The following is a 25,970-nucleotide window of genomic DNA, read 5'->3' as shown; positions in this document are numbered from 1 at the left end:
CTGCTCTGAGGGGCATGGGTGCAGCCGCTCCAGATGGCTTGGAGGGTGCTGGGGGGAGGGGCACTTGGGGTGAAATGGTGTTCAGTGGCCACCTGCCTCCCCCTGCCTGGCTCCTCCCCGCCTAAACCCACCCCTGTCCCCGGGCCTGAAGCTCAGGGTTCCCAGAGAACAAGAGCCCCAGGAAACCCACCTTCCCTGATTCCTTCATGGGACTCATTCTTGTTTTCTTTTTTTTTTTTTTTTTTTTTTTTTTTTTTTTTTGTCTTTTTGCCATTTCTTGGGCCACTCCTGCAGCATATGGAGGTTCCCAGGCTAGGGGTCCAATCAGAGCCAGCCTACACCAGAGCCACAACAACATGGGATCCAAGCCACATCTGCAACCTACACCACAGCTCACGACAATCCTTAACTCACTAAGCAAGGCCAGGGATCGAACCTGCAACCTCATGGTTCCTAGTCTGATTTGTCAACCACTGAGCCACAACGGGAACTCCATTCTTGTATTCATTTAACAAACCATCCTGAGGGCCTTCTTCCCTGTGTGGTCCCCACTGTGAGGGACACATAGAGGGTGAGGCCTCCTCCCAAGGTAGAGGAAACCAGAACTCAGGCCACAAAGGCCCAGCGTCATTCTCCGAGGCTGCTGCCTGAGTGCCTGGCCTGGGCTCTGAGCACTGGGTACCCTTCCAGCCTCTGCCAGGGCCATCAAGAAGCCCCTTCCAGCAGGATGGGCTGAAGGGGCAGATCTGGGCAGGACCCAGAACAGAACAGGCTGAAAGAAGGGGCCATGCAAGGCCACAGACACATCAATCAGACTTGGTGATGTGGCAGAAACCAGGGTTCAGCTGGAATGGAATGCACGCCACACTTTGTTTCAGTCGCCTACACCTGTAATAACACTGCCTAACAAACAGTCCCCAAAGTCAGTGGTTTGTAACAGCCATCATTTACTCTCATGGTCATGGATGTGCAGGTCAGTTAGTCCTTATTTATTCTGTCAATGGCAGAAATGCAGGAAGGGTGAGTGGACACTGACAAGGCCTTTTTAAACCCAGGCTCTGGACTGACACAAGGTCACTTCCACCCACATTCTGTTGGCCAAAGCAAGTCACATGACCACGGCCAGCCTCTGTGGGGGCAATGCAGCCTCGGGGGAGGCCCTGGGAAGAGGGTCCACTGATAAGAAGGCTGGGGGCTAGAGAAACATGCAGTCCTTCAGTCTTCCCCTGGAGCTGCTCGGGGGTGGCGGAGGAGCCAGAGGTCAGGATGGTGCAAAGGGATCCTGATTCCCCTCTCTCCCCAGATGGTGGGCCTGCCCCCGGCCCCTTCCCCTCTAAGCTGCATACCTTTCCCACCCACCTGGATGCCCAGGTGCTGGGGTGTCTCATGGCTGGTGTATCAGATTTTGAGATGTATGGCCCCTTCAACCCCCAAAACAGGCACAGAGAAACAGGGAGAGACAGAGTTATTTTTTAGCCAAACTTAGGAATTCTGGAGGAAAGAAAAAATCTATGTGCAATACTGTATTTTTAGCGCTAAATGGTGCTAAAAGCATTTTTTGGCACCCTTTAAAGAGTGAAAGTTGCTTGGTTAGTTTGGGAACAGCAAGCTGAGCGGCTGCGTGTCACTGGGCTTTGTCAACGCCCTCGCCCCTGGCCAGTCTGGCTGTTTCCAGCAGCACATGCTTGAAGATGATGGTGACATCTGGGGACAAGAAAGCCCAGACCTCTCACCTGTACCCCTGGGTACCTCTCCAGCCCTCTCAGGCCCCAGAGTATCTGAGATGGGTAAGGGAAGGGAGCAGTCATCAGGGCACCAGAGAACCAACTGAGCAGATGCTCAAACCTTCCATTTTCATGTGAAAGAAGCTGAAGGGGTTGACATCCTGACACCCAGGTGACCCTGAAGGATTAATGTATGTGGGCATTGTCACCTCCATGGGCTAGGAATGGCCATGAGAACCAACTCCAGCCACGGGTAAGGTGGGAGCTGTCTGCTGAGGAGCCTCCTGGGAAAGAAGTCCTTGGACCTTGGAAAGAGACAGGGAGAGCTTGTCCCTGCTCCTCTTCTGCTGGATCCTGCCACATCTGCTTATGCTGTGATGTCCGGCTCCTGGAAGTCCTCTTGTGTTGCTGAGGGGGGCTGCCTGAGGGCAATGCAGACAGACGTGTTTTGAGTGCTCATTGTGTGCCAGGTGGGCCCCGTGCTGAGCATACATCAGCCAGATGCTTCTAGGTCTTCTGGTACATGAGCTCTTGGAGACATACTAGAACCAGGCCTGTTCTCACCCTCAAAGAGGTCCCAGCCAGGGAGGTGCAGTGGGGCTGATGATGGCCACACAGCATGGGGAATGGCAACAGAGGTCTGGGCTGGGGGACCTCCCTCCTCCAGCCCACCTGCTATCTCTCCATCTCACTGTCTTGTGGGCAGACACCACGGCCACCTGCCAGTCCCTTGGAGGGAGGCCTGGGTGTCCAGCCAGAGAAGGGAGGCCAGCAGGACGAGCTGCTCCCCAAGCCCACACGATGAGAAGCAATGTCCCTAGACCTGGGTCAGTTCTGGGCAGGACAGATGTGATTCTGGCAATAATCACACTCATCTTAAGAAACTATATAGAGCTTTATTAAATAAATCAAGTAGAAATGCACCTATTTACATCCAAGTTGTCAGTGTGAGCTCAAGTATTACACAAGGCACAATTCTTCCTGTCTCCAGCTTTAAAAACGTAAACTGCATGACCCAGCCCCAAAGGACAGGGGTGAGTTCACACGGGCGGCTCAAGGTCAAGGCGGAGTCCCTACAATAGGGTCCGTGGGTCTGGGGAGGGCTCAGCTGCTGCATGGACAAGGGGCTGGGAAGGAGGGTATTTTCCAAGTCCTTCCTCCTTCCAACGCCTGGAAGCTGCCTGGTTTCTGTCCCACGGGCAGCAGAGGCTCAGATCTGCTGGTGCTTTGTACAGAAGGAGGGACAGCTAGCACGGGCTCTCTGCACCTGGGAGGGATGAGGCAGCTTCTCGGGACAAAGGAGCACAAGGAAGGGCCCTGTCCCCAGGCCAAGGACGTCCCCGAGCTGATAGTGGAGCTGGGACAGGGAGGACGAGCTGGGCCCCACAGACCGTTCCCCCAGGGCCGAGGGCAAGTCCATAGCTGGAAACAAAATGCCACGGGACAGCTGCCTGTTCGCCATGGCCCAAGCGGGGTGGGAGGCCCGGCTCCCAACTCCAGAGACGTCTCAGGTGCCTCAAGGCTGAGCTGGATGCCTGGCCGCGGTCCTGAGGGCCCCTGTGCAGCGATGGGGCAGCTGGACACTCATGTCTGCTCGCTGCCTTCATGTCCCAGCAGGAGCCAGGCTGGAGGAAAGCCAAGTTTCCAAGGAAAAGAACACACACAAGTAAAAATGTCGTGACAAAGTCCTTTCCCTGAGACCACTGCTGTCATGGCATCTACGATGAGTTCTCTGCAGAGCTCCTCGCTGTGCCAAGCCCTGAGAGGGAGGGATTCTAGACACTCCAAGAAAATAAAAGCCCAAGCGTGCATTGCCCAGAAACCCCAGACAGTTAAGTAAAGGAATGAGCCAAGGTCTTTGCCTTTGCAAGATTTTGAAGCAAAATAAAAAAAACAAAACCAACCCCCTAAACAACAAACGTTAACCCCTACATATAGGAATCAGCTAGCGAGCGGAGCCTGAACTGAGTCTACAGGATGAAGAAGGGAAGGCGGCTGGGAGCCGGGGCTCGCTCCAGGTTAGACCCAGCTGGCCTAGCCCCCTTGGTGGGGAGAGGCATCGGGGCTCAGCCACGCTGCTAGTGGGAGGGGTACGAGGGGCTCCACAGCCCCGATGGGGGGCTGGCTCGGCGTACAGGAGGCAGTGCGTTGAAAGGCGTTGGTGATGGCGAGGCAGCAAAATCTACGGTGGAAAGAGATGCAGTGAACAGCGGAGCTAAGGGGGCATTTGTGCAGGGCCAGGCCTTCTGAGACGTGGGGTCCACCCCCAGGACCCCTCTGCTGGGCGGCCACTCACAGTGGGGGCTGTGCCGAGGGCTGGCTTGTGGGGAGAGGGCCGGTGGCGCTGCAGGCTCCCGGGGCGTGCATACCGTGTGGTAGGCTGCAGGACGGAAAGATGGTGAGATGGGGGCTGGGGTTGGGGAGGAAGCTGGGGGCGGGGGGACAAGGCATGGCTGCCTCACCTATGATCATGACCGCAGTCCCGGCCAGCAGGGCGAAGAGTGTGAAGAACATGACTTGGTAGGAGTCCAGGAAGTGCTGGAAGAGGCCAGCGCCGTCTGCAGTCCGTGGAAAGACAGTTACCGAGACCACCGTGGAGCCCTCTCCAGCGTGTGGTCAGAGGGTGAGGGGCCCGGGTGAGAGGCCTGGTCACCATGGCTTCACCTCCTTCATCCCGGCCGCTTGAACCCACCCCATTTGGCCCAGGACCCGTGTCCATGGCAGGAATGCTCTCCTCCTGAACCCCTCCTCCGCTTGGCAGGGAGCCTTGGCTTCTTCCCAAGAAAGAAGGAAGGAAGGAAGGGGCCTGTCTGGGGGGCCTCTGGAGGCCAGGACTGCCCCCAAAAGCCAGGGCAGTGCTAAAAATGCCACGGTGAGTTAGAACCATGAAAAGGGAGGTCGAGGGTCAAAGTGGAGATGGGGACCCCACTGCTGTAGGAACTGAGGTCCTGCACTGAGGGAGCCCGGGGTCCTCTGCCTGGGGCTGCTCCCCTTGGAGCCCCCACCTCGGGGACGGCCAGGCCCCCTGCTTCCTCTTCCACCTCCCCCAGCCTCGCCAGGCTGTGCTGAGTCAGGATGCATGCTTGCTAGCAGGAAAGAGGTGGTGGCCCCCTCTGGCACTCTGACACTGGTCCCACTTGAGCCCACTCCCAACCAACCCCGGCCACTCACCTCCCTGTGCTCCGGAGGCCCAGGGTCCTCATGGCCCCTCAGAGCCCCGCCTCTCACCTCCACACACCTCACGGTCCTTGTGACCACACCCTCCCCCAGACCCAGTGGAAGCAGCCCCCGTGAACGGTCCCCTCCACCCAACAGAGGCCAAATCACCCCGATGTGCCCCCCACTTCCTCAGCCACATCTTCAGACCCGGTCCATCCTCAGTGAGCTTGTAATCTGTGCCCTCTTTGGGGGTGGGGGGTGGGGGGCCTCTCATGAATCTGCTTCACACAGGGTCAGGCACACAGCAGATGCAAAGATATGACTGCAGAATACAGGCTTGTGTTCACAATAAAGCACCTACTGTGTGTGAGGTGAGCCCTGTTCTAAGCACTGTCCTCACCTACCGAACACAGTTGGCAAGAGCAGCAGCAATCCTAATAATCACTCATATTAATTACGACACAGGCTGATAGTCGGCAATAGTGCTACGGAGAGAGGAAGAGGCAGGAGTGCAGGCGAGGGAGGCTTGAATTTCCCATGTTATGAGAAGGCAACGTTGGGGGAAGGTTTGGTGGAGGTGGGGTATTGGTTAGGGGCTCTCTGGGGAACAGCATCCCAGGCAGAGGGAACAGCTTGCTCTACGTGCCGAAACAAGGAAGGAGGCCAATGTGGCTAGAACAGAGTCTGCAAGGGGATCCAAGGGCCTTTGGGGACATTGGAGGGATTTGGCTTTGCCCCCCAAGGGAGGGGAGGGCCACGGCAGAGTGTTGAGTGGAGGAGGGGTGCAACTGGTCACATTTAACAGGACCCCCTCTGGCTGCCATGTGAGCATAGACAGGGGGACAATGCCTGCACGCCTGGGGATGGTGACTCACTCAGGGATGTTAGCATTTCTGCCCCTCCAGCCCTCAGACTCCCTGGTTTCCACTCCCAGATGGACCACTCCGCCCCTTCCTCCCACCAGGTCCCTCCCAGAGGCATCATCCCATGACTCACGAGGACCCGGCCCCCGGCGATCCATCACGAAGGCCACAGTGACTGGGATGGTGATGGCCTGGTTAGTGGTGGGGCTGGAGAAGGTCAGGGTGGTGGACAGAGGCCCCTGGCTGCCAGCTGCGGGGTCCGAGACACCAACTGTGTAGGTGATGAAGCTGGGCAGCCCCAGAGACTTCTCCTTCACGAAGGCCAGCACTGCAGGGGACCCCGATTTCACCTGGGAGAGACATCAGGGCTGGAGGAGGCACTGACAGCCTGCTGCCCCCCCACCCCACCCAGGGCTCACAGGAGGGTGGGGACCCTGCTAGGTGCTGCTTCCTAGGCTGGTCATGAGGTTTGGGCACTTCTAAGTGTCAGTGTGTTACACGCAAAGGCAGTGAAACACACTGTCTATACTGGGGTGCTTTTAAGGGAAGGACAAATCAATATCGAGGATTTCTAATTAAGAACTCCTTAAAAAATGCTACATGGATGCCAGTGATCCCCAAACACTGGCTTCCCAAGGAAGCAGTCAAGCCTGGGGCCAGGCAGACCCTGGGCCACCAACAGCCAACTCGTCCCTGTCTTGCTCTGAGGACGGTCAGCCACGTTTGCCGCAGGGAGACCAGAGGAGCTGGCGGAGCCGCTGGCGAGCCCTTCTCAGTCACCCTGCCAAGCCTCAGGATTGGGACGTCAGGCTCCCTCCACACAGTGGACGGAGGCCTGGGCCCAGAGATGAGACTGCAACTGTCCTGGGTTATGCAAAATCAGTACTAGGCTGGGGTTTGAGCTGCCCTTTCTGCCCCAGGTCCACGTGCCTCCCTGCACTGAGTTCATTCGGGGACACGTGACATGTCCGCTGGGCAGGTGCTCTGTGCTAAGTGCTGCCCCCACACCGCACTTCCTGCTGAGGAAGATCAAGAGCGATCATGAGCATTCACTCCATTTCAGAGGCTGACACACAGCTGCAGTGCTATGGAAACAAGGAAGGGGGAAGGTTTTGAACCTTTTTAAAGGTTTTAATTTTAAAGAGAGGTGCTCCAGGACCTCCACCTCCACCTGGTCCTCCCTGACCCCTTGGCTCCTGCGTGGACACCACTCACCTCCAGGTTCTCCAAAACCTCCATGGCACCAAAGACCTTGACCTCGGAGCTGGTGAAGTGGTTGCTCAAAAGGATTTCAGCTTGGTCAGCATAGAGCCCTGGGCTGAAGGGGACCTCAGCCCCAATCTGCTCTCCGGAGGAGGGGCTGCCCAGGATGGAGGCGGTGACCAGCAGTGCCGTCCTCCTCATGTTCAGGTGCTTCAGTTGCTTGTCTGTCAGCCTGAGCATCGTGATAGAGCACAGGTACCGGCCTGCAGAGACAAGGGCCTTGATCTGCCTGCTGCCCCACCCCCGGCCCTGATGCTGTTCCTTCTCTCTGCCTTTCTAATGGCAGGACTCCTACACATCCTACACAGCCCAGGTGAGCATCACCTCCTCCTCTTCCAAGAGCCTCCTGGGTTGTCTCTTTTCAATGCACTTGACCCACCTGGGACAAGCTTTCTGTGACCAGCACCCCCTGCCCCACCGTCTCAGAATCCTCCATTCCCCAGATTCCGGCTCCACTAATGTTTCCAGGGCAGGAACGCCTGGTCCAGCTCAGCATCTCAGGGTCCAGCCAGGCTGTCTCACAATCAGGGTGAGGAAGTGGTGAACAGGTGCCACAACCCTGTGCTGGCTGCACAGCGAGCAAGGCTGACCCCTGGTACACTAATGGCCGTGGGCATGGCAGGAAGTTCTGGGTTGGAACTACTCGAGGTCCTCCACTGACCCACAGAAGGTACATGAGCTCAATGAACACTATTGAGCAGAGCCTTGGAAAGCTCCGCAAGCCAGGAACCAAGATGCCATGTCCTGCCAGCCAGGGGCCCCTAGGTGAGATGGCTTCCTTTGCCAAGTGGGACCATTCAGGTGAATACACAGAGCCTGGGACCACCTGTGCCCACTCTGCATGAGCCCCAAGCTCAGGCCACCTGCAGCTGCCCTCAGGATGCACATCCTGTCTGGTAAGGATAAGCAGAGGGAAGGCTTCTCCTTGCAGCGGGAGTGCAGGCTGGGCTCCCGGTGAAGGCGGGGCTGCACCTTCTAAACAAAGAACGAGACAACATGCCAATTGCACATCCACTGTCATGCTCATGATGCCGGCATGATGCTGGCCATCCCATTAGGACGTGGTGTGAGCATGAGCTGAACCCTGCACTAAATAAGCATGTCACAGGGATTGTCCTGAGAGCTCACAGCGTTCTGCGAGCTGGTGACACTCAGGCCACTCCACTTGGCCACCTGCAGTGCCTGCCTCCAGTTCCCGGGTTCATGGAGCAGTTCCATCCCCCGCACACTGCATGGCCCTTGACTCCTGACAAAACACGAACCCTTCATTCCTCTCAGAGCCCTGTAGGCAGGCAGAGTAGGGCACTGTCCTGCCCATGTCACCTGCAGGCCTGAGCTGGGAAGGGTATGAAAGGCCTGGGACCAGGCTCTCCCACTCAGAATCCCGTCCTTTCTGCCAGGCATAGGGGGCTGCTGAGGAGGCAGCAGGACTGGGCATCCAAATGCCAACCCCTCCTGGCGACCACAGTGAACCCGAGACTAGGGTGATGACCTTAGTCCCTGGGCAGGGCTCCTGACAGACATAGCCCCTCTGGACAGACGGCCATCCTGAGCCACATGCACGGAAGACAAGCCCTCTGTGAAGGTCTGTGTTAATGCCCAAACCCTGCAGACTCACCCAGAGCAGCGTCAAACTCTGGTTCAGCAGTGAAAACCTCCCGTGCTGGGAAGTCGAAGACATCCTGCTCGAACTGCAGCTGGCAGCTGAGAAGGGATTCTGGGTGCAGGGCCGCAATGCCTCCCACCTGCGCTGGTGAGCACTCACCTAGAAACAGAGAGAGGAGATGCCTGTGGGCCGGGCCCTGCCCTGCCTGCAGTGCCCCAACACAAGGACACAAGCCGGCCACCATGGAGGCTGCCTGGCCAACCGGACCTGAGCTCGCATCCCTCCCAAAGCTTTTTGATGGTGTTGAAGTTATAAAGCTGAGGATGAATTTTACGGGGAGGGGCCCTTCGGAATCAGAGGCGATTTCAGCCTTTGTTCCCAAGCCGTGTCCAGCAGCATGGCAGATGGGTCAGGCCCACTAACACAGGGCGTCTGTTCTGTCAGCAAGGGCAATGGGCCATTTACTCCTGGACATCAGGAGGGCACCAGGTCCCCACTAATACCCTAAGCATCGTTCTGGCAGCTGCACAGTACTGTCTGCAGCCCTGGAGCGGGCAGAGAGGGGACCACAGGGCATGAAGCTGCAGCAGGACAGGAACAGTGTGTTTGATTCCAGCAGTTAAGTAGCTTTTTAAAAACAGCCTGTATTGATGGCTTCATTTCTGGCAGCTGCTGTCCTGGGCCGTGATGGGCAGGGGAGGAAGTCGAATGTTCTATGCATGACTTGGGAGAGGTAATTACGAAAATTAGAATTGGTGGCCAGGCCTGCTAAGCCATTATTTTCTGGGTGTGTGGTGGTCAGTGGCTTTCTTTACTCGGGGGCCCTAGGTCTGGCAGTGCAGTTTGTGGACCGGGCTCTTTCAGCTTCTGCTCCTGGAGACTCAAGTGTCTAAAGCGCTGGCAGGGGCAGGCCAGGTAGGGCTGAATGCTGTCTCCAGAGGGGGAGTAGGAAGAGTAGACAAAACCCATCAGAAGAGCCTGAGCTGCCTGCCCCGCTCCCAGCCTGGTCTGGGCCACCCAGGCCATCTGACCCCTGACCATACCTTTCAGGTTAGAGCTCCGCTCTCCCACGGTGATCATCACTTTGGAGGCCTCGCCCTCCTGGAAGCCAGTCTGGACAGGGCGGACGTATTGGGCCACAATCCTCTGTGAGGTGCTGACCACTATCTGGGGAGGAAGCCAAGCTTGAAGGCCCCGTGCCTGGGATGTGGGTGCTGCCTTTCCCAAGTTCAGGTGGCAAGATCCCAGGTCTGTATGACTTGCTTGGCTACGGCAGAGCTGGGCTAGACCCCAGGCTGGCCAGAGCACCCACCCCACACACCCAGCTGCTCCTCCCAGCAGCAGAGCAGGGCGAACAGTAGGCCTGAACTCAGGCAGTGGCCGGGGGCGGCCTCAGACTTGGCTGCCCTGACAGTTATGATCCTTTTTCTGTACATCAATAAGGCTAATTAATCTTTCAACAAAGAGAGAAGGATCTATTTTACCTTACTGTCATTTATTCAAAATAAACCAGCCCGACAATAATGCACACTCACAGTGCTGGAGGCCCCGCTCGTCTTCCCAGGTTCCTCCCTGCTCAGCCCTCCCACCTACCAGGCAGGATGAGCTGGCCTAAGCTGAGCACTCCTTCCGCCCTGCTGGTCCAGCTCCAGGCTGCCACCTCCAGCCGCAAGGCCGTCCTTGGCTCTGGGCAGGGACCAGGTCTTCAACAGCACGTGAGCCCCTCAGGAGCAGGGATGGAGTCTCACTCCTCCCCAAGCCCTGGCAGCTCCCTGGGCCATGGCTGACAGAGAACCGCTGGCAGGCTGGGGGGCCGGTCCCATCACTCTCCAGAATGACAGTGGGCACTCGTGCCCCTGCCCTGGTCCTTCCCATCATCTGTCTTCCCCCCGCCCCCACGACTTTCACTCTGCAGGCTCCTCCACGCCCTCCTTTCCCACCCCTGGGAGGACCCAGGGCCTTGACCCCATGCCCCCCTTGCTGTGGTCGGCCCTGGTTGCTCCTGCCACTCCCAGGGCTAAAGAACCAGGTCTGTGCTGCAGACCCCCTCTCTCCAACAGCTTTCAGCCCTGGAGCTCCAGACATGCCCGCCCAGCTGCGTCACCCCCCAGCCCCACCTGGAGGAGCAATAAATAACCATCTCAAACTCACCATCAGCCACCGCCCCCCACTGGCCCTTGCTTCTGGGACCCCCTCTCTGCAAAGGGCCATTCTCCCCCTCGTAGCGCAAGCCAGACCCACAGACACAGCCATAAGTCCTCCCTTTTCTTCAAGCCCTGCTTCCAAGCAGTGGCCAAGCTCTGAAGACCCTCCCTCCTGAATCTCCTCAGGGAGATTCTGCCCACTCAGAGCCCAGTTTTGTCTCCCAGCTGCTACCCTGCAGCCCCTCCCCCGCCCCAGGCACTTAGGTTCAGCTAGGCAGCAGTCGATTGACTTTTCCAAATACACTTCTGATTTATATCACTCTTTGCTTTAAAAAAAAAAACCCCAAAAACAAAAAATATCTGATGACTCCCTACTGCATCTGGCATAAGTTTCAACCTCCTACCTGAACAGGAGCAGAAGCGGCTAACACCTCCTATGCTATGTGCTGAGCACCTGTCTAAGTACTTCTCACATGTTCATACCTTGTTTAAGCTACACAACATTATCTCCATTTTATAGGTTATAAAACCCAGGCACAGAAAGGTTAAACAGCTCACCCAAGGTCACACAGCCCCTCAGTGGCCCAGCTGGGATTTGAACCCAGGCATCCTGGCCCCAGAGCTTAGCCATTCCACTGAGAATTAATCAGCCTTGAATGCATGTCGTGATCTGATTGCACAGCCAGCCTCTGCTCCCTGAGACCCTAGATGCCAGCCCCAGGGCTCAGCTCTCGAACCCCACACATCTCTGCTGTGCCATGCCCTCCTCTGCCAGCATCCCCCTGCAGGCCCTGCCTGACCACTCCCCAGGGCTTCTTCAGTTGGGGGTGCCGGGGTACTTAATTAGGCACAAGATGCCTCTACGTGCACTAGGCTCGCCCCAACTCCAGAGCCTCAGCACTAAACACGCAGGCTATTAGGTTAAACTGATGGATTCCATAGAGAACACGCTGGCTCTGAAAATGAGACCGTGGAACGCAGCCAGACTCTGTTCATTGATTCATTCTCCACTGGAGGTAAACAGAGAGAGCGGTTTTGTTCGCCTCCAGAAGGACTCAAAAGGTGACTTGCAGGGGGAGTTTAACTTTGCTGGTGATGCCAAGTGGCTCTGTGGGGCCGCCCACATCCACCACTCCCCGGGGTGCCCACAGCGGGCACTCCTGTCCTGGGGCTAGGCCAAGAGCAGAAGTGCATGGGTGCTGGGACCACCCCAGGAGGTGGCCTTCCTCCTCACACACTGTGAAGGGTTGGGGGGAGCCTGCCCCCAGGCAGGCACGTGACTCCCCCGTGTGACTGCCTCCCAAGATGCTGGGGCTTCTTTCTTAAAGAAAAGGGAATCATTCTGTATCAAAAGCCAAGGGTTTCACTCCAGAGTGTTGGCCACATGTGTCCCAAAGCCCCACCTCCTTGTAGGTTCTCAGGTGCCCGGCGACCTCGTAGTAAATGGTCACGGATCCTGCCTCCCGGGCCATGGCCACGCCTGTCTTAGGGTCGACGTGGAGGATGCTGCTGGCAGAAGAGCTCCAGATTCCAGGGACACCTGGGAGAGGAAACTGCATGTGACCCATCTTTCCCAGCCTGACACTCCAGCCAGCTCCATCTCACCTGGGGCACCTGGGTGGCATCTTTGCAGCCCCATCCCCACACTTCACTGCCCCTCCCTTCCTGCTCCTGGCCACAGCCATCTGGTGCCACCCATAGCTCCCAGGGCACCTGCTCTCTGCATAGCCACAGCCCTGCCAAGACTAGACCTCGGCCCCTGCCCGATACCTCCCTACTGGGAATCTCAGTCATTTCCCATCCTGGGATGACCTGGGTGCTGGCCCTCCAGTGGCAGCCCACTGCAGGCCTCCCTCACAGCACCACCCCTACCACCCACCCTGCTCAGCAATCCTTTTTGCACAACAAAGCAGGTAGCAGGCTCAGAGCTGTCACTAGACAGTAGTCCTTAGTGAAAAGCCAGCTTCATTATATAATAAATACAATAAAAGAATTCAACAGCTACGTGCTATCTGTAGCAAATTATATCTGCTTTTCTTTAAGGCAGTATTTAACTTCCTTTTAAAATGAGTTTAATTAGGTTTAAAAGAAGGAAGCCAATTTGAAAAATAATCAAGTAAATAACTATGCGTGGCTCATGGATATACGGGTGGTGTGGGAAATGCTCCCCCCTACCCCCACCCCCAATCCCACAGCTATGCTCAGCTCAGGTTCCCTCCCAGATGCCTGACATGGCAGCCCTGGCTAAGAAGCTGATCAAGACAAAACAGCTCCTCAACTGCACCAGCCACACCAGCCACACCAGCTACGTTTCTGGTGCTCCATGGCTTGTGGTTGCTGAGGACAACAGGGTCGATGCAGGGCATTTCCACAGGGCAGAAAACTCCTAGAGCAGAGGTGGCAACCTTCTCTATAAAAGCCAGATTGTAAAGATTTTGGGCTGTGTAAGCCTCGAGGTCTCTGATGCCACCACTCAGCCCAGCAGATCCAGCATGAAAATGGCCACTAACGACACAAAGGTGAAGGGGTGTGGCTGACTGCTAAAAAAATCCTATTTACAAAGAGGCTGCAGGCTGGATCTGGCCTGGGGACAGCGGTTTTCCAACTTCTGCTCTAGAATGTCCACCTGCCACCATGGGGCTGAGCACCCCAGGCCACCTCCCAACCAGAGGGTTCCCTCGGCCAGAATTTCTCTTACCTTCTGGGCTGACCAGAACTGTGGTCAGACAGAGGACATCCCCCACCACGACCGCTCCAGACAGCTCCGGGGAGATGGCCTGAAGGACGGGCAGTGGGACGAAGTCGGAGAGGCCTCCGTGCTCTGAGTCCCAGGCTCTGAGCAGAGTTAGGCCCACGCTGACCGTGCGGACTACACAGGTGTTGTTAGTGGCACCCTTCCCGATCTGCACAAACTCGTCCCTGTGCACAGGAGACATGGGCTCAGTCTTAGGAGGGGGTCCTGGCTCCAGGGGCAGAGCCAGTGGAGGTCCCCAGCTGGGCGATGGTCCTACTTCCTGTGCCCAAATGCCACCTGCTCCAGGTGGGGGACCTGCAGGCTACACTAACTGGACTCACCCATCACCTAGGACAACCCCACAGCCCAGCCAGGACAGCTGGGTCACCACGGCCATGTCGCGAGGGGAGGCCAAGGCCCAGAGGAAGGTGAGGTGCCCAGTGCTCCGAGCCCCCCGAGCAAGGAACCAAGACACTGGGGAAGCCTCCTGCACTGTCACTGGGACAAATGACAAGGCTCCTGCCTGCTTCCTCATTTGCTGACTGAGGCAGATAACATACCCATGACACAGGCTTGACAACCTGGCCAGCAGCTGCAGGGCGCTGAGCAGCCCCTGTGGGGAGAGGGCAGGCTGGCTGGGTGGGGGAGGGGCAGGGTCTCTGCTTTGCGGCCTCCTTCCACCACGCCTGAGCCCTGACCTGCCTCTTAGAGACAGATGCTCCTGCCATGGGGGTGGCTTCTGCAGGGATGAGAAGGAGCTGGGACAAGGCTCTGTTCCAACCTGGGTGGCAGACCCCCTGCTGTGTGCACAGAGTGCCACTGTTTGCCAGAGGCCCTCATAACCACAGCTTCAGTGGGTGGCCTAGGGGATTGAGCCACATTCCCCAGGTGACAGGCCTGCAGACAGAGGCCTGGAGGGGTGACCTGCCCGAGCTCATGGTGTCACAAAGGGAAGAGCCAGGCTTGAACCAGGCCCAACCCCAAACTCTGCTCTTCTGCTGTGCCCACACCAGTGTCCACCTGCTGCAGGCCTGGGGAGGCCCAAGGTGCAAGGGTCTCCAACACCCAGATGCAAAATTCTACCCCCAGGAGGCCTTTCTGGCGCCCCCAAGCCCTCTCCTGGTCTGAGGCTCCTCTCTCCTCCTCTTAGCAGGGTCTACACCCCCTGGGACAGTGGTTCTCAACCTTCAGAGTCACCTGAAGGCCTTGTTAAAACAGATTGTTGGGCCTGTGAATGTGCATTCATAAGGGTTCCCAGGTGGTGGTAGTGATGCTGGTCTGGGGTCCACACTTTGAGAACCACTGTGCTTGCAGACTCAGATGTCTCAGCAGGTCCAGCCTGAGGCCATAACTCTCTTCCTTGCTCTTCCACCCTCACTTTAGGCCTGAGGCTGCGGTTTTATCTCAGAAGAGTCAGCCAAAAAGAATTGCCCTTGGGACCTAATGGGACCAGGTATTCAAACCCCACTTCCTGACTGTGCGGCTGTATACAAGTGGCTTGACCTCTCTGGGCCTCTACAATTGGGTGACAGTGAGGAGTCAGACGGCACGTAGAAGGGTATGCACACAGCAGACGGTCAGGCTCCCTCCTCGCCAGCGCCTGCACATTGGAAGCTTTTTTTGACCAACTTTTGGAGAGGGTGTGACTGATGCTTTGGGTCCACTGACCACATGGCCAGGCCAGCAGCCAGAGTGGTCTGCATCTCCCTGTAGCCTAGCTTTCCAGGCTGCACAAAAGTCTTACTACAAACCTTCCAACCACAGAAGGTTTCTGTGTTTCACTATTAGGGGTCATCCCTGCTGAATTATTTCATGCCACATGGTAACAACACCTCTTGGCCATGTCTCCCTCGCTGCAGCCACCTGGCTGAGTCTGGCATGCCCTCTGTGGCCCTGCTAGTATGGAGGGATCCCTGCTCTGGGAAACCATAGGTAACAAACTCTTCTTTCAGTAGTGCTGGCCTCTTAGTCGCCTGCGGATCTGGGAGCGGTGGAGACATGACTTCTCCTAGGGAATGAGGGCACCTATATCCTACCTGTTAGTTGCAAAATTAAGGACGGAATTGTGAGCGTGGAAGACATCTCCTGAGTTGTCATGGAAGTGGACGGTGAAAGTCACGGTCACTCCCAAGGGCAGGGCCGCCAGAGCCTCCTTGTTCTGGGTGTGCAGGGCAGGGCCCATGGAGATCCTCAGGTAGGAAACAGGGGACACCTGGGGACAGCGGGCAGGTGTGGTGATGACTGTGCCAGGAACGGCTCCCCGAAGAGCCCCCTCCTGAGGGGCCTGCCTCAGCTGGCCCCCATCCTAGGAGGTGTTGGGGGGGTGGTGGAAAGAGTGAGCATCCTGGCCCTGTGACATTGTCCCACCTCCCCACACAGTGGCCAGCCTCACTCTGAGGAAACCTGACCCACAAGAGTCAAAATCCATGACTGTGAAAAATTAGATCATTATTCACATTGCAAAAATATCCCATGGGCTTTGACTGCTCAGTCTTTTTAGAGGACCTGGCTCTCTGGGCATTTAAAGGAGAAGCAATACCTGCTCAGCCACAGAGGTGCACTGCCTGGAGCCCCTGTACCCCCAGAGGCACCTGGGACAGGTGCCTCTGGGAGAGGGGAATGGGAATAGGAGGGCAGGTGGCTTTCAGGAGCCCAGGAACCCAAGTTCCTTAGAGAGTAGCCCTGGTCCTCTGACTCCAGGTAACATCTGTCCTGGCCAAAAATCCAGCCCCCAAAAGACCCAGTTTCTTTGATAAAGATCAATGGTGAGTGACCGGCACACAGCTGGTGCTCAATACACGTTTGTTGGCACAGGATGAGTAGTCAGTCACCATCGCTTACTCAAAAACTAGGGTGGAGGGTTCCCTGCTGGACACCCACCTTGAAACAAAAAGACATTAATAAGGAAATAGGCCTACAACCCAAGCAAAATCTGAGTATTAAAGTGGTCATGTAGTCTGTCACTGAGGATTAGAAAGTGGCTGTGATAAGATGTGTGAAGAAAATTTGGTTCAGGATAAACCCCAGGACTCGACCCAGGAACGCCCAAGGGTAAAGTCTTGTCACTAAGGAGCCCAGCATGGCAGGAGCACATGGGACACAAACCTGGGCCAGGCCGATGTGGGCTGCAACCCAGACCCTGGCCCTCAATCACTGCGTGACCTTGAGCAACTCACTTCCACCGAGTCTCAGTTTCCTTGCCTGTAGGATGGGTCACCTTGTTCTCTAAGGAGCCAGCTGCAGTGTAATGGTTTCTGAGTCAGGACAGCACACATATGCAATACTCTTGGTTGGCTGGGTAGCAGGCACTGCTGGCTGCTCAGGACACCAGGGTGCCAGTCCCAGCAAACCACAGACCTTTCTGGCCTCAGTATCCCCATCTAAGAAACAAGGTCCTGGAGTTCCCATCGTGGTGCAGTGGAAACAAATCCAACTAGGAACCATGAGGTGGTGGGTTCGATCCCTGGCCTCACTCAGTGGGTTAAGGATTCGGCATTGCCGTGAGCTGTGGTGTAGGTCACAGACACAGCTCAGATCTGGTGTTGCTGTGGCTGTGGTGTAAGCCGGCAGCTGCAGTTCCGATTGGACCCCTAGCCTGGGAACCTCCATGTGTTGAGGTTATGGCCCTAAAAAGACAGAAAAAACAAAAAGGAAAAAAAAGAAATGAGGTCCTTGCCATCAATCCTCTCTGGGGATCTTTGGCTCTGACAGCCAGAAGATGCTGTCGCTTCTTACCTGGGTCCTTAAATAAATTCTTACATATGATTTCTTGACTAGAAGGTGAGTATAATTCACCTGCATACCTGCAAAGGTTTTAGTGCTTTTATTACTCTAAAAAGAAGGCAGATCCTACCTTGACAGCCACGATGATGGTCTGGTTGGCCCCAAAAGCCTCTTGGGCTGTCACTTCAACTGTGGACGTCCCAATTAAGGACCCTGACACCAGGAAGCCCTTCTCGTCAATGTGCACAACGGGCACCTTCTCAGGCCCGTCCAGGATGCGGTAGCTCAGAGAGGCAGCGCCATCCCTTCAGGGAACAAAACAGACCTGTGCTCACAGAGGGCGAGGGGACTGAGATTCAGAGTGCCGCTGCCCCCCATGAGAAGAAAAGGCTGTTATCTTGGCCCCATTGTGAATCAGGACCACATGCAGCAGTCTGGCCAGGTCATCAGGTCGCTTTTGAGAAACCTAATTTGAAAAACCAAGAGTTCCAGAGAGAGCAGCACTTTTGTGGCCGGTAGATGGGAGGGGAGGGCGTGAGAGCCGAGGGTCCCATCAGCTGCACAGACACTTGCTGTAAAAAATTGTTTTGTTTGCTGCAATAAGGCAGCCATGCACAGTGGAAAGAGGATGGGGCTCTGGGCTGGACGGAACCCAAAGGCAGTCCCCATAGCCTGCAAACAGAGCGCCTTTAGGCACAAGTGCCCCTCTCTCAGCCTTGGTTTGCTCTCCTGTGAGATGGGAGCAATGGCCTGCCCTGTCCTATTTCCCAGGGCAGTAATGGAAAAAAATGGGCCACTTACTAAGAATATGGTTTGGAAAACTACTGATAAGATGCACTGCATAGATGACAAATTATGCAGTATTTTGTGCTCTTTTACATATTCATTGATGTTATAAAGAAAGAAAGGAAAGAAAAGCCTCCCAGGCCCAACCCCCCCACCCTCTCTCTACGCTGCAGCCCCACAGACCCTCTGCTGATGTCTTTAAGCAAATGTCACTGCTTCTGCTCCAAATTTCTCCCTCCTCATTGATCCCCTCCTCTGCACCTGCCAAACTTCTATGCATCCTGTGAGACCCAGCTCCAGCATGTCCATCAGGGGCATGCCCCTGCCCTGCCACCGACCCTCACATGGAGGGCCCTTCTCTGGGGTGTGACTTCATCACGATACTTCATCTCGTTATAGCCCTTCTCATGCTACACCCCCTCCTCTCCATCAGGCTCCTCAAGGGCACGGCTGGCATCCACCTCTGTTCCAGAGCCTGGCTTGGAGCCGGGTGGTGACACTTTGGGCTGCGTGCCCACTGCATGTACACATGTGTTTTTCCAAGGGTCCTTGCAGTGCCTGCCCTTGCATTTGCAGTTCACGTGACAGGCATTGCTACCCAAACCATCGCCTTAGAGTGCCAGGCAAGTCAGGTTTGCAGACAGGCTTCAAAACCTGCTTCTCAGGGTTCATGTGCATCCCCCCTACCCCTGAACTGGGAGGGGCCCAGATGAGATCTGCATTTTCACCCCCACCCCAGGTCATATGCACCCCCTCTTCCCGAACATGCCCCCAGGTGGTGCCCCAGCTCCAAGACTACACGTTGAGCAGTAAGTCTTAAAGACACAGGGGCCTTTGAAAACTTGGACACCTCCACACTGGCACTTTCCCTCTGTGAAGTGTCAGATTTCCATGAGAAGCGTTAAAGGCACTGGGCTACAGGGAGAAGTGGGACCCTCGGGGAGATGATGCAGGGACATCCTCCAGGACAAGGAGGAGGGAGAGGCCACCCCTGTTCCTAGCACCACACGGAAGGAGGCACAGCTCCCCTGGAGTCCCTATGGCTCCTGACAACTTGATGAACGAGCCTTAGGGTGTGATCGCCGCTTGGCAACCTGGCTGAGGCCTCACTGAGTCACGCACCTGTTTGTCTGGAGCTTTATAAATGAGTTGGGCGACATCAACACGTGCTCTGCTTCTATTTCAGGGTTCAGCAGCCGCAGCTTTTCAAACACCTGGAACAGAGGGCGAGTTTTCTTCCAGCGTCCAGTGTCTGCCAGCATCTCCCAGTGGCAGGAACTGGGGATGGGACTGCAAGGGCTGACTTTAAGAGGCCAAGGGCGTGAGGAGCAGAAGCAGCAGGTGCGCGTGGGCGAGGGCCTGCCCCTGCTCCCCACCCCCGAGCTCCCAGAGTGGGTGTGGAAGGTGGCGCACAGGGTGAGGGTCCAGGTCCTGCTAGGTGGCTCCTGCTGGGACTGAGTCTGAAGAGAGCTCTAAATTCCCCTTCTTTCAGCGAGACGTGCTCTCCTCATGTGACCATCCCAGGGCCACCCTGTGTCACTCCCCAACCCAAGCCTCGTGCCCTCTCTCTGGCCAGGCCCTGACAAGATCAGCACAAAACCAGGGCACCTGCTGACCTCAGGCTAGCAGCCGAGAAACCTGATGATGGCAGATGGACGCTGATGGTGCCACAGAGGCTGACCTTCCCTGGGACCCCGGACCGCTCTCTGTACACAGCCTGAAGCACTCACCATCCTTCTAAGTCCCTTCCGCAAGGACCCTCGGGGCTGTGGACAGACTTGGCATCCAGCCTGGAGGTCAAGCACAGCTTTGGGTGGCCCCTGTCCCCGCCCTAGGTTTTGATCTGACCAGACCAGCTGGCCACTGCTAAGGGCCTGTGGCTAAAATCTGAACTGACGGGTGATTTTCCAGAAGGAAACCAGCCTGACTTCCCTCCATCCCGGCACTGCTATGCTCTGACCATGTACTCAAGTTCACTTCCTCCTCTGTAAAAAGGGTCTAAGAGAAATCATCCTCGCCACGCTTGTCTCTCAGCGCTGGGGGATGGGTGTGACACCACAGAGTGGTAGTACTTCCTAATCATGCCCTGGGCCTGGCCTTTGTGGGCTGGACCGGGTGCTAGGGTCAGGGGAATCCTTCCACCAGGCAAGTGGCATCCGGAGTGAAGCTGTCTCCCTGATTTCCACTCAGATGCATGCATTGCGCAGGAAATACACACTCAGAGACAGGTCCCCTCCCTCTGTTCCAAGGTATGTACCTCCGTGGTCCCTCCTGAGATGGGGGTACAAAGGGCTCTCCCTCTCCTGTCAGTGTGACTGGCAGGAAAGCACCAGTACCCATGCCATGTGAATAGCCTCAGGGCTAGGGAGACTCTGGGGGGCTGTGAAAGTGGGGGGCATGGCTGCTTCCCTCCTCCTGCAGGTGTGGCCATGGGGTGTCACACTGTGCCCATGGGACCAGCAGCACACCAGACTTTCAGACAGAACCCTCCTATTCATAAATGTTGGTGCCAATACAAATTGTTTCAAAGCAACAAGTGAGAGAAATAAAACATCTCTGCAGGCTGGATCCGGGGTCTCTAAATTTCTGATTGCACTCAAAACCCATCCGCTGTCAGCCAGGGAAACCGAGGCACAGAGATGGTAAGTGACACAACTGAGGGCACAGAATTAGGAAGCCCTGACTTTAATTCTATGAGAGGTATCAGAAATTTCTTTATTTTGTATTTAGCTGGGAAGAACATGTATTTGTCCATGTCTACATGTCTGTGTGTGTGTGCACATCTGTGTATGTATGTCCCTGTGTGTCTATGTGTATATGTCTGTGTATTTGCGCGCCATTTGCGTGTGTGTATGTGCACGCGCGCCCCTGCAGGCAGGGGTAAGGGGGCTGGCAGACGGGCGTTTCTCTCTTTGAAATCTGCTTCTTGACCCAGAGTGGGGTGTGTACTTAGAAGTGGTTAGTGTCTTCCTGAGGAAGGGCTTGAACCTGCTTCTTTTCTCATGATATCCAGGGGCTACTCTCAGTTTTTCTTTGCAATTTAGCAGGATCTGACATTACAGAGTCCCAGATGAGCAGAATTGCGTCTCTGAAGCTAAAAATGCTCTTCAGAGGCAACTTGTCCCCTCCTTGCTTTTACAGAGGGTCCGGGAGGAGTAGGGAGGTAGAGGTGGGTATCAAGCCCTTGGGGGGACGGGGTGGCTGGGTTCCAGTCCTGCCCAGTGTGCCCTCATGGGGCTCTGAGCAGGCTGCCTCCATCTGTGAATGATGGGTGGCACCCTTGGTATCTCAGGACCCTCCTGTCCATTCACTGGGTCCTGTAGGGGCTTCACCCCCAGGACTACAGGCTTCACAGGAGCCAGCCAGGACATGGGGAGAGTGCGGCTACCCGTTAGTGCCCCAGAGCGCTTGCAAAATATATAGACAATTAGATGAATGCCCAGCTCAGTTGACATTCCAGCCTCTTCCTCCCAGAAGGCACTTGACTCCAAGCTCAGAACCATCTGCTATTCCGGGAGCATATCAAACTGTTTCAGACCTTCAGGCCTTTGCATGCGCCACACTGTCCACCCACCTGACCGCTGAACCCACCCCTCTGTGAAGCCCTGGGTCACCCCATCTCTGGGCTCCCATAGCACCTCAACCCCCCAGTCCAGACCCCTGCCCCATTTGCCACATCCCCTGGAGGAGCAGGGACACCGGGCTGGCTTTACCCTCCCGCTAATGGTGGTTTCTGTCCACCTGGCCTTTACCTGGATTTGGATCTCATCAGAGAGTTCTTTGGCGAGGCCCAGCAGCTGCCCAGCTGTGGGGTCCAGAGCCTTGACCACTACCCTCAGCCCCGTGCGGCCTTTGGCCCGGCCATGCACGTTCATGGCAAAGTTGTACTGGGATGGGAGCCGGAGTGACGCCTGTGATAGACAATAAACATGTCCTCAGGAAGAGCCGCTGGCCCCCACTCCCCCACAGGGCAGAGCCAGGCAGGAGCCCCTGACTCTGAGCTGTCTGTTCTCACACTGCTGCCTTCTTGACAAAGTCAGGGTCTGCTAACCCCAGGAGCCACAGCCTGAGGTCCCCCCAGCATGAGCACAGGGCACCTCGCACTGTGTTTCACGGGTACCTATGGAAGATGCTGGGCTAACCCACACCAGCTAGCATTCTCACGCAGGACTTGTCCGAGCCTTAACCATGCGGGAGTCTGTACGAATTACCAAGACACTAGGTTTGGGTGTTTCCCCACAGAGGCCCTGTTATGGGATATCTGTGAATAAGTCACATGCCAGGGTACCACAGGAACAGTCTGGGGAAGCCCCCCACCCCCACCCCTGCACTGGGGAGCAGATTCTGATCCCACTGGGTGGGGTGAGGGGGGGTACTCATTCTGCACCAGATGAGCTTCAGGCAGCCTCTAGGAGATGCCATCCTGTGTCCCACCCCCTCCCCAGGGCGTTATCCCCACAAGAAACCTCCTAAACCAAGCACACTCAGGTCCAGGGTTGTAGTGTGCAGTCCAGTCCCCATGGCCCATGCCCAGGCCCACAACCCCACTGGCTGGGTGAGCCCAAGCACGTCACTCCATGCATGGGCTCCAGATCAGACCTAGGGAGGGGCCAGGGACCGCCCCCCCCCCCCAAGAAGGCCTAAGGAGAAGTGAGTTGGGCCCTGGGAAAAACCTGGAGAAGACCCCAGGGCTGCCAGGTGTCATCTTAGAAAGGTGGTCAGAAAAAACAGACTGGGGACCCCGACCAAGACCCTGTGACATTCTGTGGCTTCCCTACGGCTGTCATTCTTGCTGCCTTCCAATGGCAAGTGACCTCTAAGCCCATCTGCTGTGGCGGGCCAACGAGCACATGCTTAAAAGAAGCTTGCAGCCTGCCCTGGGGAACCAGGAGAAGGGGAGCTGGGAGGCCGTGATCCTAGACACAGCAGGACTGCAGGTTGGGGGTACACTGGGGGATGGACAGTGTGGTTGCAGATTTGGGAGGAGACAGTGAGCCTCAAGGGGCAGGAAGCCTGGGTGTGAGGTGCAGACCTCATGGGCAGAGAAGAGGGGAGAATCCTCCCACCTTGACACCACCTGGGATGGAGGGTGCGGGGCTCAGGGGAGATGGGTACCTCGTGGTGCCGCCCCCGGATGTCCAGGATATCGCGCTTGGTGACAGACCAGTGGAAGGTCAGACCCGGTACAGCATTGCCAAAGGAGAAAGGGTTCTGGTTGTTGGTGATCCCGGTGACATAGACGGGCATCTGTGGGGAAAAGTGGGCCTGTGACCACCAGAGACCTGCAGCCGGAGATCCCCTGGATGCCTGGGGCACCACCTGGACTGCCTCTCCACTGGCCGGTACATCCCCATCTCTGAGGGACAACAGGAGCTGGTCATGCCCTAACCAAGGCCAAACGCGGCACAGGTCGGGGGCGGGAGGGGGGTCTGATGAAGCAGCAGAGGATAGAGCAGAAGACAGTGCCAGCCCCTCCCTCCAGTCCCTCTGGGGCCTTGGCTGAGACCCTAGCCCTGAAATGACCCCCTAGAGCTCTGGCCTGCAGCTCCCCAGCGAGTCTGCTCCCCTCTTTCCCAGGATGGTAGGGGCCCCTGATCATGAGGGGTGGGCATGGGTGGATCCAGTCTCCTACAGTCTGATGTGGCAAAAGGCAGGGATGGACTCTGCCAGGCTGTGAGTCAGCACCCAGTCCCTTGAGTACTAACTGGTGACCTCGGCAGGAGCCCTAAGCCTGCCGCGTGATACAGTGACACGGAGGTCCCGAGTCCCTGGAGGGGCTATTATGCACACTGGGTGGAGTAACACACAGAAAGCACTAAGGAGAGGACGTGCACAGAGCATTCCCTCCTTGAGGGCCCAGGAGCTATCCTAGGTGTGTGGAGGTGACAGATGATGCAGATGCAGGCATCACAGGCATAAGAATGACAGGGAGCCTGTGCTCTGGGAAGGAGAACAGGGAAGTGAAGACCCCGCAGGGAAACAGGGTTAAGCAGGAGGAGGGGGTGGAGACTGATCCAGCAGAGGAACAACATCCGGGGAACAGCATCCTGGCAGCAGCTCCAAGCCCATCTTCAATCAGAACTCAGAGCCTGACACCTGGCAAGAGGCCGCCCAGAGAGCACGAGGTTCCCGCCTCACCTGGGTCCCCGTCCTCATGCGGGTGATGGGGGCGCGGATCCTCACCGCCTGAAGACGCAGCACCTCCACCTCCACGAGATCCTAGGTAAAGGGCTTGAGGGCTCAGGCTGGCTGCAGAGAGGGGCCCCTCCAAGGAAGGGGGCTCCTGCAGAGGCCAGCTCAGGTTTACGTGAGAAAGCACTTGTGACTCCTTCCCAGGAGGCCTGGCTTTGTGGCTGGCTCTTCCCCTGTGGACCTGGCTGCTGCCTCTCCCCTGCCCCAGGGAGAGCCAGCCCGGGCCTCTGAGTCTACAGACCTGTTCAATCCGGATGCTCTAGGTCAGCACTTTGGGGACTTGGAGACACTGACCAGGGATTGTACTTCTCTAGGCTGGGATGCCCTCATAGGATAAGTCTCCAAACTGTCCCAATCCCAAATCCAGTCTGTCTCTGACTGAGTAGGGTACAGGGACAAAGATAGGAACCAGGTAGAGTGTGATTAGAACAGACCTTATACCCTCCCTCATTCTGAACTCTATGCTCCTGTTAATCTGGCCAAAGACTAACTTTACTGGCTTCCTCGTAGTGCTGCTGACTCATACTGAACCTAAGCTACTAAAACCCTCAAGCCCTCTTTACATGAACTCATGTGAGCCCACCTCCTGTGCCTTGTGATCTGCGCTAACCCTGGCACATAGTAGGTGCTAAGTAAGCATCTGTTCCCTTCCTTCCCTTCATCCGTCTCACTGCTCAGCCTCCTCCTGGCAGTCCTGGACTACCCTCTGGCCTTGGGAGCCGATTTTCAGGGCGACCTGGACTGGACAAATGGAACTGTGAGCTTCTGACCAGCGTCGCATAACTGTGGACACATGGACCTCAGGGCCCCAAGCTGAGCCTCTGCCTGCTTGGCAGGAGACACCTTTCAGATGCAGCTGGTGGTGCTGCCTCTCCAACTGCCAGGGGCGCCAGGGCCTGCCCTGGGCCCTCCCCCAGCCTGCCAGATGGGAGAGGCAGGAAGAGGTAGCCCAGCAAGATCAGCCAGGAGGGAAGCAGTGGCCAGGAGGGACTGCGTGGCTGTGTCCCTTGAGCCGAATTTCTAGCCAGTTGCCATTTCAGCCACATGGCTCCATTTCTGAGGCTGCAACCCTTTCTTTAGAGAGAAGCAAAGCAGGGTCTCCTTGGTCTGTAATTCTGGAGAGGGAAAAGGAGCAAATCAATGAACTCAATGTTGGATCAAAGTCAGGCTCCTTCCCCAGGGCAGAACAGCGGGCGTTCCCTGGTATGTGTGTTCAAATGCTCCGAACTCAGCAGCGCTCCAGGACAACTCTCAGGGGCCCAATCCTGGATGAGCAATGGGATGGCTGGTCTCTGAAAACTTCCTGTCCAGTCACATCACACAGAACAAAATACCCTTCTTAGAGCCAGGGCTCCAGCCTGGCCTGACCACCAAGCAGGTGCTCCAGTAAGTTAGCGCTGGTCAAGGACCCAGGGTGGAATCCAGGCACCCTGAGCCCTGCCCACGCTCTGCCTAGAGGCCCAGAGATGTGCTCGTCCCGGGAAAGAAGGAAACCATCAGACTGAAAGACACGCCCTTTCCTCCTGCTTGCAGTCAGTGCCACCAATGTGAGGCTGAGGACCTCCTTGGAGAGGGCTCCCCTGACTCGGACCCTGGAAACTCTGCTGACCTGGAGAAGTGGTTAGGAAATGGGCCCTGCTCCAGCAAGGAGCCTCAGGAGATCACATCCTATAACTGAGCAAAGATACTAGCGGATGACTCAGGTTTTCTTTTTCTCCAGGAAATATAAATCCACAACTGAAATACTACCAGTGTCCAATTATCCGTATTCAAGGC

The 25,970-nt window shown here is 56.5% G+C and overlaps 1 protein-coding gene across 1 annotated transcript in view; it reads right to left on the bottom strand.

Annotated features, from left to right (window-relative positions):
- NUP210 (nucleoporin 210) overlaps nucleotides 2,601–25,970 on the bottom strand; it is an 89,810-nt gene continuing 66,440 nt past the window's right edge. The window contains exons 26-40 of the mRNA XM_021069388.1: nucleotides 24,141–24,221; nucleotides 23,118–23,249; nucleotides 21,755–21,913; nucleotides 19,125–19,216; nucleotides 17,347–17,521; nucleotides 15,530–15,705; nucleotides 13,458–13,678; nucleotides 12,163–12,299; nucleotides 9,659–9,782; nucleotides 8,628–8,774; nucleotides 6,962–7,212; nucleotides 5,880–6,096; nucleotides 4,187–4,282; nucleotides 4,021–4,104; nucleotides 2,601–3,906 (exon numbers count right to left, since the gene is read on the bottom strand). Of these exons, the coding sequence (XP_020925047.1) occupies nucleotides 3,803–3,906; nucleotides 4,021–4,104; nucleotides 4,187–4,282; nucleotides 5,880–6,096; nucleotides 6,962–7,212; nucleotides 8,628–8,774; nucleotides 9,659–9,782; nucleotides 12,163–12,299; nucleotides 13,458–13,678; nucleotides 15,530–15,705; nucleotides 17,347–17,521; nucleotides 19,125–19,216; nucleotides 21,755–21,913; nucleotides 23,118–23,249; nucleotides 24,141–24,221 (2,196 nt within the window). The 3' untranslated portion in view covers nucleotides 2,601–3,802. The remainder of the gene's footprint in view (nucleotides 3,907–4,020; nucleotides 4,105–4,186; nucleotides 4,283–5,879; nucleotides 6,097–6,961; nucleotides 7,213–8,627; nucleotides 8,775–9,658; nucleotides 9,783–12,162; nucleotides 12,300–13,457; nucleotides 13,679–15,529; nucleotides 15,706–17,346; nucleotides 17,522–19,124; nucleotides 19,217–21,754; nucleotides 21,914–23,117; nucleotides 23,250–24,140; nucleotides 24,222–25,970) is intronic.

The sequence above is a fragment of the Sus scrofa genome, chromosome 13, assembly GCF_000003025.6.
Source record: "Sus scrofa isolate TJ Tabasco breed Duroc chromosome 13, Sscrofa11.1, whole genome shotgun sequence".
Classification (NCBI taxonomy): domain Eukaryota; kingdom Metazoa; phylum Chordata; class Mammalia; order Artiodactyla; family Suidae; genus Sus; species Sus scrofa.
The sequence above is the reverse complement of the archived record's forward strand: the minus strand, read 5'-3'. Positions and strand labels throughout refer to the sequence as shown.